Raw genomic sequence first — 11,895 nt, forward strand, 5'->3', positions numbered from 1 at the left:
TCTTTGCTATGAAACCTGCTTAAATTGAATTGTGTACACATAAGAGCTTTGATATAACTCATATCATCCAAACTCACTCATATCCTCCAGGAAATGTGATAACAACAGGTTTGTAACCAGCTTCCTTTCTCTTCTATGGTGTCTAATACTGAAACAGAATTATATAGTCACTTCTCATCTCTCCAGAAATCACCTGCCCACCACCCCCTGTTATCTACAATGGGACACACACAGGGAGTTCCTCAGAAGACTTTCCATATGGAACCACAGTCACTTATTCATGTAACCCTGGGCCAGAGAAAGGCGTAGAATTCAACCTCATCGGGGAGAGCACCATCCGTTGTACAAGCAATGGTCAGGAGAGGGGCATCTGGAGTGGCCCTGCTCCTCTCTGTAAACTTTCCCTCCCTGCCGTTCAGTGCTCACGTGCCCACATTGAAAATGGATACCAGCTATCAGGCAAGGAAGCCCCATATGTCTACAATGACAGTGTGACAGTCAAGTGTGATGATGGATTTACTTTGAAGGGCAGCAGTGAGATTCGTTGCAAAGCCAATAACACCTGGGATCCTGAAATACCGATTTGTGAAAAAGGTAAACAGCCCAATGGGGGAAAAAAAGGTATTTACTGATTATTCTCATCTCCCACCCAAAACTACACTCATGGGAAAAGTCAATGGGACACAGATTACTATCCTACTTCTTTTATCTGTAACAATGTTCCATGTGTGTTGTGTATGTTCATTATGTGAATGGCTCCTGTATCCAGAATATATTCAGGGTAGATATTGAGAGGACCTGTTTATAGAAATCTAGTTCTTTCAAACGAGCAGAAAGCATTCAGTAATGAATTAGAGCTTTATGATCCTTGGCAAAGATGTTTAAGATTGTGTGTTGTCAAATGTTGTGCTCTTAATGTTCTTGAGTATAAATTCTTCTTTTGTTGGTATTTATGTGGGAAGTTTTTCCTTCAGACTGCCAGCCACCTCCCGGGCTGCACCACGGTCGGCATACAGGTGGAAATAGGGTCCTCTTTGTCTCTGGGATGACTGTAGACTACACCTGTGACCCTGGCTACTCGCTTGTGGGAAACAAATCCATTCACTGTATGCCTTCCGGAAACTGGAGTCCTTCTGCCCCTCGGTGTGAAGGTACTTTAGCTCCAGAGTTGCCTTTCCCTTTGATAGCAAGCATGTGTGAGTAATTCCAGCTGTGCTCCTCTAGAAGCGCCATGTCAGCCTGCAGGAGAAGATGTTCAAGAGCTTCCAGCTGATTCGCATGTGGTTCTAGTTAATAGATCCTGTCCGGATGGGTGAGTATGAGATGATCCATCCAGAGTGGGTCCCCCCTTTATTTAGTACATTAGTTCCACCCTCAGCTTGTCTTGGTGACTTTTTTTGAGGTTCCTCATTGCCACACTCACAGAGAATATGAGGTTCCAAAAGTCTAAGTAGCATCTCTGATTTGTTAGTTCTTTTTTGACATGGAAATAGCTTTGCTGTGAGCAACTCTCATCTAAAGAAGTTTGCTTACTGGGAGGGTCAAGGTTTTAATTCCTCTGTACCGAAGTTCTTACATAGGAGTTCTTCTGTATTTGTTGTGTGACAAGGCGAGGTTTTAGAGACGTGATATTGGGAAAAAGAAATGTTTTATAATCTCTCTCTAGGTACCAGCTGACTGGGCATACTTATCAGAAGTGTGAAGATGCTGAGAATGGGGTTTGGTTCCAAAGGATTCCACTCTGTGAAGGTAAGAGAGAAACTAAAGTTATAAGTGAGGTGGTTGGGGGTTAGAGAGGGCAGGCCCCATAAGAAGCAGCTTATACCAGTAACTACTTCAGCTCTCTGTGTTCTATCTCAATGTACCTGAGATAAGAAATACCTGTCACAGTTTGATCAGCACTCTCACTGACAAGCAAAGTTGTCAAGTAGGAACTATTTGGCATATATCTGCTAATTGGTGTGTGTGTGTGTGTGTGTGTGTGTGTGTGTGTGTGTGTGGCATGTTTTTCTAATTTTTGGTAATATAGTTGTATTTCTTATTACTTTATTGTATTTTTAAAATTTTTGGAATGAATATGTATTACTCATATAATCTGAAATGTTAATAAAGCTGTTTTGATGAGAACACAATGCAGATTGTAAAGCTACATAATTGTATGGCTGTGTGTCATACATGCAGTCACATAGTTTTATTTGCATCCGAATGATGACTGTCCGCCTTGGTACACTAGCTGAAGCCGCATTTCCCGAATCTCTTCTGCAGCTATTCACTGTCCACCTCCACCAGTGATTAACAACGGGAGGCACACAGGTGTGATGGCAGAACAGTTTCCATATGGAATTGAAATCGCTTATGAATGTGACCAAGGATTCTCTCTTCTGGGAGAGAGAAACATACGATGCATAAGTGATTCTGAAGGACATGGATCTTGGAGTGGACCTCCCGCACGGTGCTTAAAACTGCCTCCTGTGGCCTACTGCCCTGACCCAGAAGTCAAACATGGATACACGCTGAATAAAACTCGTTCATCCTATTCCCACAATGACATTGTATATGTTGCCTGCAACCAGGGTTTCATCATGAATGGCAGTGACTTGATTAGGTGCCATACCAATAACAAATGGGTGCCAGGTGTACCAACTTGTATCAGAAAGGGTAAGTTATTTTAAGAAGTTAACTATGGGATGTTGCTTAGAATAAGGAAATGTTTTTTTGAATCTGCACTTGCCATTTGAGCTAAAGAAAAGCATGTAAATGCTAAGACAATGATAGTGTTTTATAAGACACCAGCCTTATTCTCTCAGTGAATTCTCCCCGCCCCCCCCTTCCTTACTAAGTCAGTTGAGCAAAAGTACATGAAAGGATTATGGTTAACTTCCGAAGTGATGGCTTCTACAAAATGTATTATTTTTCTTAAATTTGAATAATAAAAATTCCCTTATCATTTTTGGGGGCAAATGTTGGCAGTAATATAGCTTGATAATTTTATATTTAAGGCTATAATACCAGTTAGAAAGAGAACTTTGAGTGTTCGGAGTCATGAAGCTGGCCTTCAGACCCAGTGAATTGTCTTTCTTATCATTTTAGTTGTCCTTTATTTTAGTTATCATTTAGTTTTATTCTTGTCAGTGACTAGGTGACTGTGTACACTAGGGACTAGCAATTAATGACCCAAGAACTGAATTCAACTTATCAGAACTGTTCTCTTTGGCCCATGGTCGGCAAACTGCGGCTCGCGAGCCACATGCGGCTCTTTGGCCCCTTGAGTGTGGCTCTTCCACAAAATACCACGGCCTGGGCGAGTCTATTTTGAAGAAGTGGCGTAGAAGAAGTTTAAGTTTAAAAAATTTGGCTCTCAAAAGAAATTTCAATCGTTGTAATGTTGATATTTGGCTCTGTTGACTTATGAGTTTGCCAACCACTGTCTTTGGCCAACACAGTAGTCTCTCTTTAAGTGAAACCCATATCCAAGCCAAAGATCAATGTTGAACCTGAGATTCAGTGAGGGGCCCCTCTGCTTTCCTGCAAGGCAGCAGTTGCTTGAATCGGGCTTTGGCTGTCATTTGTAGAAGGACACGTTCCTTCCCCTTAGTCATATCTGGTGGCTTCACTCCCTGGCTACTTGTGTGACCCTTAGACTACAACCTTTCTGCTATTTAAAGGGAAAATGAAAGAATACTATTGGCATAGAGTACCATTGTGGGCTGCAACCATTGATGTTTCATTATCTTACTTTTTTAAAAAAATATAGTTTATTGATTTTTTACAGAGAGGAAGGAAGAGGGATAGAGAGTTAGAAACATCGATGGGAGAGAAACATCGATCAGCTGCCTCCTGCACAGTTCCCACTGGGGATGTGCCCGCAACCAAGGTACATGCCCTTGACCGGAATCGAACCTGAGAACTTTCAGTCCGCAGGCCGATGCTCTATCCACTGAGCCAAACCAGTTAGAGCTCATTATCTTACTTTTGACATTTTTCTTCAGGTCAGGCCCCATAAGAAGTAGCTTATACCAGTAACTACTTCAACTGTCTAGGCACCAGCTGACTGGGTATACTTATCAAAAGTGTGTACAACATATGTAGGCAGTGGAAATCTCTGTCCAGCACTGCTGGGTTTGTGTGGAATGGATATTACTAGATACCAATTGGTTGGCTTGTTGCCTGCATTCTTCCCATATGGCTATCACTCACAGATAGTGTTGGCTATGTGTTCCTCTGTACTAAAGACCCTTTTTTATTGGTGTTTAAGCCTTCGTAGGATGTCAACCTCCATTTAAGATGTCCAATGGGAATCATACTGGTGGCGAGATAGCTCGATTTTCTCCTGGAATGTCAGTCGTGTACAGCTGTGACGAAGGCTACCTGCTAGTGGGAGAGGCACTCCTCATTTGCACACATGAGGGCACCTGGAGCCAACCTGCCCCTTTTTGTAAAGGTGCATTATCTATTTTTTTTTATTTTTAATTCAGATTTGTTCCAAATAAATATATGCAGTTAGGTACTTTCAACTTAAAGTCACCAAATAAATGCCTCAATTAGATACTTTAATTAAATGTATTTCCTTGGATTAATACATGTAATTGATCTAAATACCACAGAATAAGAAAAATGACTTAGAATGTAGTCTCTGTTGAGTGATCACTTATGAAGTCATTTAAATACAGAAAATTGAAATGCTTATGTAAATTAAACAACCAAAGTGTAGATTGAAGTTACACTGTGATTATGGATATTATAAGTATGCATCTGGCAAAATACTAATGAAAAAGCACAATGCTTTTTTCAGTGTATTTCCTTTGAGTGATAGTAGGATTATGGGTATATTTTTTTATGTTTCATTAAGCATATGGAATTTGAGAATTGAATTAATATGTAATATTTGTTGAGCACTTTTTGCTGTATGTCTGATACTGTGCACTGCATTTTGAGTGCATTGTCATTTAATCTTTTTGAGATCCATATGAAGTTGGGCCATTATTATTCCTATATTATAGATGTGGTCTCAGTAGAATGAAGAGATTTATAACTTTCCCAAGGTCACACATTAGGAAGTCCTAGAGTCAGGATTCATATCCAAAATTTCACAGTACTGACCCCTACACTGAAGAGATGAAAGAAGGAAAGAGGAAGTATGTATGTGTCTGAAGAATTGGAGAGTAAGAGTCGATACTGATAAAACAGTAATTTAGAATTTGTACCCATTTAGCCCTAACAAGTCATTAACATTAATCGGCTATTAGTTAGAAACTAAAGCACAAGGAAGGAAAATAATCAGGCTTAAGTTACCTAGAGGTTATTGAAACAGATGGCTGACACTAAAAGACTCTACCGAGGTTATCATTTTGTTATTTCAAGGGGGCTGTATTTACTGAGAATGAACTAAGTTAATGGTTTCATAAAACTTTCCATTAAGAGCAGTATTGACTTCATTGGTAAATTAGATTCCTTTCATTTCAGAGGTAAACTGTAGCTCCCCAGAGTATATGAATGGAATCCAGAAGGGGCTGGTGTCTGGGAAAAAGTATCAGCATGGAGCAGTTGTTAATTTGGAGTGTGAAGAGGGATATACCCTGGAAGGCAGTCCCCAGAGCCAGTGCCTGGAGGATCATGGATGGAACCCTCCCCTGGCTGTTTGCAAATCACAAGGTAAGTACAAGGGACTTTGCTGGTACTTGTCTCACTGGAGAGAAGACAGTAAGGGGTATTCCTCAATGTTAAGGACTCCTGGATTTTAAATTGACATAGGCCTGTAACCAGTGATACGATAGATAGATTTGAAGTTGGTTGTCTAATCTAGAAGAAGCAAAACTTTTTCTGAGGATGAGGGAAGTAAAGAAAGAAAGTAGAGGAACACTAACTTAAAAGGTGCAAAACTAACATTGCATTTTGTAAGAAGTTGCTGCTGCGACTTTCCTTATTGCTATATCTTGATTTATCAGTGCTTAACGATTTGACAGGGGCCTCAAAAAATATGTTAACAAACCAGTTATAACACTTAATATTTGCATTCTAACCCAAGAAATCCCTGGTTATACTGAGTATATTGTTTTTTTATTTGGTGAACTACTCCCACTTAATTAAAGTGAAAATATTTTTAAAGTCCAATGAATTGTTATATAAAAAATGAAGGAAGACTGGGTAGACTTAAGATTCCAATTAATTTTTTAAGTAGAATTCAAGAGATAGGAGTGATAACTTAGAGAGAATGCTAACTTCAGACATTGCCATGGGTCTTTGGACTTCATTGAATCATGCAACTAGACTAACATGTTCATGATTTTGGATTCTCCGTAGGCTCACTCACTCCTCTTGTTGGTGGTAAGTTCTCTTAATTACTTAAAAAATGTTCTAATGATCATTTTTAATAAACTTTAAAAAATTTTGAACAATTTTAGGTCATTATTTTATTTTTAACTTTATATCTTGAAATAATTTCAAACTTAAAGAAAAGTTACAAAAATATTGTAATAAAAGCTCCGATATATAATTTAACTATATTTACCAATTGTTTATATTTTGCTACATTTGCTTTAATCCATTTATATCTCTCTACCTACATATATCCAACACATTATTATTATCGTTGCAAAACAATTTGAGACATCAGACCCTTTACACCTAACTACTTCAGAGGGTAGTATCTCTGTTAGTTTTCATGAATTTGAACAAGTGATATTTTATAAAAAATTATATAAAATTTGAGGTCTTGTATCCTGCCTGAGTATTACTAATTTTTTTTCAACTCATAAGAAATTTATCTTTTTTGGTGTTTATGGAATTTTTAATATGCCCTTCACATTACAAGCTGTCACTTTTGGATAGAGTTGAATAAATTAGTAGAACAGCCAGCTATTCTCAGTTTTTAAGTTGAAAGTTTAGTTTACATTAACTCTTAATACCAAATCATGCTAAAGACTATCAAATAGGCTGGCTTATTCTGCAGTAGAAAAACTATTTCACAACTGACAGTCAGATGTTATACAAAACTGGGGGATCCTGGTCTTCTGAGCTCCTAATTTTACCCCGGTGACAGAATATTACTAATAAAACTGAAAGGAACAGAAAGGCCCCACAGAGCTTGACTGGAACCATGTGGTCAAATGCTTGGTGCTTTAGATTAAATGTGGACTAGGTTGAATCAGAAAAACCTTAACCCCTAGTATCATTATTTAGGAATTCAATATTTACATGGCTCAGAAAGGATGAGTATAAAAGTAACATTCCATATTCCCCTCCACTAGGAATAGGCCCCACAATCACTTCAAAACCATATAGGTCACATTTTCCTGGCATTTGATGCTTGCTGTTTTATTTTCTAGGACTTTCTGTAGGTTTGCTATTTCTTCTCTTCTTGACTGCTGTCACCTTATATCTGCTCCCAAAACACAGAAAACGGTAAGTTCAATGCATGCTGGACCAAAATTCACTAAAGGTTTCAGCTTCTTGCCTGAAATGAAACATGGAAGCACAAGTTACCGGAAGGAGGAGTATAGCAATGTGAGAACTGGAATATGGCATTTTATGCAACATACAGGAAACCCTATCTGGCAGATCTTAAGTGATATTAGGCGCGTATTTCAATGATATGTATTCAGATGACTCATTATAAAAGTTCTAGAAAACAGAAAGACAAAAATCCTAGTGGAAACAAATGCAGGTATTTTGGTATGTTTTATCTGATCTTTTTCTTACATTTTTTTTTTCTTTTCAAATTGAAATTTTGACATTGTAATCTCCTGCCTTAATTTTTTTTTCATTTGGTGTATGTACATATTTTTGTGTCTTGAAATCATGCTTTCTTTTTAATTATATAATAGATTATTGTTCTGTTTCATGTATTTCTGTATTGTGGTAATTTTAGGTTGATTCCACATTTATCTTGATAATAAAGATATGATGAACACCTTTAGTAAACCTTTTCACATACATGTATTTATTTCCAGAGCATAGGTTTCTAGAATTTCTAGGGATAAGTGTATGATGTTTTAAGATGCATAATAAATATGGCCAAATGACTTTCCAGAAAGTTTGTCTTAACTTGATCAAATATCAAATTATTAATATATTTGCATATTTTGTGTTTCTGGACTCCTTTTTCTGCTTCATTGATCTATTTTATCAAAATCACTTTGTATTTAATAAGTATGGCGTTCTACTCTTATAATATTTGGTAGGGCAGGAATCCCCTCGCTATAACTTTTTTTTTAAGGATTTTTTCCCTCTATTCTCTTTTGTTTGTTCTTTCAGGTGATTTTAGATCATTTGTCATTTTCTAAAAACAGACACGTTGTGATCGCATTTAAGTCTATAGATTAATTTGTGAGAAATTGGCATCTTTTCTGAAAAGTCCTGTAATCAAGAAGCCAGTTTCATGTTTTTTAAACCAGTGTTTCCTAAACTAATTGGACTACACAACTCTTTTTTCTCTTTCTCTCTCACATAATGCGTTTAACAACTCTTGGAACTAATGTTCCACTTAACAGACATTTGAGGAATCTAAGAAGGTGGTCAGGAGCTAGATCATCAAAAGCCTTCAGGCCATAAAGAGGAGTTAGGGATTATCCTATAGGAACTGAAGCAAGAGAAAAGTGTGTTCAGATTCGCATTTTTAAAAGAAGGGGCAGGGTTGGGCCATCAGCCGAAGCAGCAGTGGCAGGGATCCAGAGATGGAACAGATGCAGGATGTATCTTCACTGAGGAGAACCTAGGATTCCAGGACTGAGTGTCCCGTTGAAAGGAGGGACAGGGGGGCACAGAGAATGAGCCAAGTGGCGGTCATTTGATGGTCCCAGTGTTTCACCAAAAGAGGAAAAGGGCAGGTTTGTGGGGGAAGATGATGAGTTCAGTGCTGACCTTGCCCGTTTGTGGCCCTTGTGATGTAGGACTCAAGAGAGGGGCCTGAACTCAGATAGGTGACGTTTAAATCACAATGGAAGCCTTGGCACCAAAATAAACTTAAAAGGTAAAAATAGGGCTGAAAACCAATTCCAGAAGGACAGTAATGCTTAAAAGACAGGAGGGGAAGAAACAGTCAGAAGTAGGAGGAAAGCCAGGAGACAATTATTTCACAGAATTCAAGGAAGAAAAAGGTCTCAAATATATATATATATATATATATATATGGATGTCATTTGCATGGCTTTCCTCACAGGAAGTTAGAAGATAATTTTAGCCAAGAATAATAACAAATTTAAATAAGTAGAGACTGTGGTCTCTATCTCTTTCCTTCATGCCCCTTCCTAAATTTGCTATCAGGACATAGCATGTGTAGAAGAATATGCAACCTTTGGGAATGCTACAACCTGAAATAATTATGTTCATGACTAGAAGCCCAATGCACAAAATTCATGTAAGGGTCTTGGCCCCGGCCCCCACCCACCGCCGCTGCAGCCAGGGGCCTCTGCCAAGGCCCCTGTCCACTGTGGCTTTGTCTGGAAGGAAGGACATCCGGAAGGACGTCTGGTCTAATTAGCATATTTTGCTTTTATTATTATAGATTATTATGAAGTTTATTAACATGATTACATTACATACTATTATTTAAGTGCCTCAATTGATATGAACCAAATGTTTATATTAAACCAAATTCCTAAGCATCACCTTCTTGTTTTATTTTCATTTTCTAATCAAATTCAATTTTTTTATAGTTGATATACAGACATTTCATCTGCCTTAAGTACTTTTTGCAAATGTGATGAGTAATCACTTTAAAATGGATATCTTGTAACAAAATTAAATATTTATAAACGCCATCTAAACATTTGAAGGAGAAACTATTCTATTCTTTTTTAGGCATCTAAGATATTTTTATAAAATCTAAATGTTAAATTGACCTAAAATTACCACTTCATGACATTCTTAATGTATCTTCCTATAATCTGACCGCTTAAATACCGTAGTTAGGGGCATGCTGTAAATAACCCTAGAAGTAATCTTTCTTTCCCAGCAGTTTTGTAATACTTTATTTCAGAGTTCTACATGGTAGAATAATGACATTTTCTTGTCCTTTCCTAATTTCAGCAAAGTGGTTTTAGAAGCACAGCAAAATATATGTGCTTTCAAAGAGGAAAAATAAAAATACTCACTTAAAATCATTTATAGCTTTCAATGGTATATGACTATGTATTAAACATCAAATATAAAATTTTCCTTTTAAGTTAGATTTGAAGATTATGTCCCCAAAAGGCAAATCTATGATGATGTCCTAAAAAAAAATAGCTTTGATTTTTTTTTTTTCAAATGGGGGGTCATAGTTATTAGTCACTGAGAGTCCTGGATCTAAAGTAAAGCTGTGTAACGTCAACTTTTGACCAGGGCACTTGGCAACCTAGCAAGTCATTTATTTTTATGGGCTTTCCAAAATTGAGGATTATAGTGATTATTTCATAGATTGCTTAGGACAATAAAATAGTATCATCCATGCCCTAGCTGGTTTGGCTTAGTGGATAGAGCGTCGGCTTGTGGACTCAAGGGTCCTGGGTTCGATTCCAGTCAAGGGCACATGCCCGGGTTGCGGGCTCGGTCCCCAGTAGGGGGCATGCAGGAGGCAGCCAATCAATGATTTCCTCTCATCACTGATGTTTCTATCTCTCTCTCCTTCTCCCTTCCTCTCTGAAATCAATAAAAATATATTTTAAAAAATAGTATCATCCATGAAAAGTACTTATTATGTGTTGTGAATTATGGAAAGAAAACAACTGTTACATCTTTATAGTAATCATGGCCAATGAGTAAAGACTTTACTTTTTTCTTCCTCCTTTCATTTAGCAATTATTATACAAATAAAAGCCCTACAGAAGGAGATCTTCACTTAGAAACACGAGAAGTATATTCTATTGATCCATACAACCCAGCAAGCTAACCAGAAAATAAGCAGGTATTTAATTAAATTAAAATGTTTATTAATTTCTACGTCAAAATGTTATTCAAATTCTACTTATCAATAAGCACAGTGCTAAGTACTTATTCTATTGCAGTTTTTAAATCTTGCATAGAAATTAACATAATTAGATCATGTTGCCAATTAATATTCCTGTTATTTTTTATTCATCTAGTCAACAAATACTTAAATAGCAAAGTGATTAAGAATACTATAAATAAGAAGTATTTGAACACAAATAAAGCAGGAAAAGGGGATAGAGAGGACAGGGTAGTCGGAAGGGAAGATTTCACTAAGAAAATGGCATTTGAGCAAAGATTGGAGTGAAGTAAGGAGCCAGCCATGTGGGGGAAGCACACTGCAGGAAGAAAGGACAGTAAGTGCAAAGGTCATAAGGTGTTGTGTGCATGCAGTGGCCAGTGTGGCTCACTATGGACTGACCAAGGGAGAAAGTGGCAGACATGAAATCAGAGAGGAAAGGGGAGGAGCAGAAGGACGATCCATCATGTGGAGTATGCTAGGTCATTGAATGAACTTGGTGTTTATTCTAAGCTGGGAACCATTGGAATGGTTAAGTGGAAAAGCTAATGGTCACCTTAACTGCTATGTTAAGAACAGAGTGTAAGAAGCCAAGGGCAGAAAATGGGGAATCACTGAGGACTCTTATCACAATTATCCAGGCTTAAGCTGTGAGTGGCTACCACCAAGCTGGTGGGAAGAGGTCAGGTTCTGCATACATTTTTAGTACAGTGATCGGAGGATTTTCTGACAGTTTGAAATTAGGTTTGGGTCATTAATTGGCAAGGGTAGAATTCAAGCTCAAATCTGACTTCAAACGGCTTTATCCTACATAATCTATAAAATAAAGATACCACTCTGATCTCTTGGAACTTATATAGTAAAATGAAAAATAAGACACACATAAGAATATATACCACAAGCAAGATACAGAAAAACTGCTGTGGCAGTGGAGCGAGAAACGTTTATTTGCTGCTGGTGAGTCAGAAGAA

At 37.6% G+C, this 11,895-nt stretch overlaps 1 protein-coding gene across 1 annotated transcript in view; it reads left to right on the plus strand.

Moving 5' to 3' along the window:
- The window catches only part of LOC308237245 (complement receptor type 2-like), a gene marked incomplete at both ends in the record, with an annotated part of 28,949 nt that extends 18,082 nt beyond the window's left edge, over window positions 1–10,867 (plus strand). The window contains 9 exons of the mRNA XM_080647799.1: window positions 187–594; window positions 975–1,151; window positions 1,225–1,312; window positions 1,667–1,749; window positions 2,266–2,658; window positions 4,256–4,441; window positions 5,464–5,652; window positions 7,326–7,401; window positions 10,774–10,867. Coding sequence (XP_080503925.1) covers window positions 187–594; window positions 975–1,151; window positions 1,225–1,312; window positions 1,667–1,749; window positions 2,266–2,658; window positions 4,256–4,441; window positions 5,464–5,652; window positions 7,326–7,401; window positions 10,774–10,867 — 1,694 coding nt within the window. The remainder of the gene's footprint in view (window positions 1–186; window positions 595–974; window positions 1,152–1,224; window positions 1,313–1,666; window positions 1,750–2,265; window positions 2,659–4,255; window positions 4,442–5,463; window positions 5,653–7,325; window positions 7,402–10,773) is intronic.
- Window positions 10,868–11,895: the final 1,028 nt, after the last annotated feature.

The sequence above is a fragment of the Plecotus auritus genome (assembly GCF_963455305.1).
Source record: "Plecotus auritus genome assembly, chromosome: 12".
In the NCBI taxonomy this organism is placed as follows: Eukaryota; Metazoa; Chordata; class Mammalia; order Chiroptera; family Vespertilionidae; genus Plecotus; species Plecotus auritus.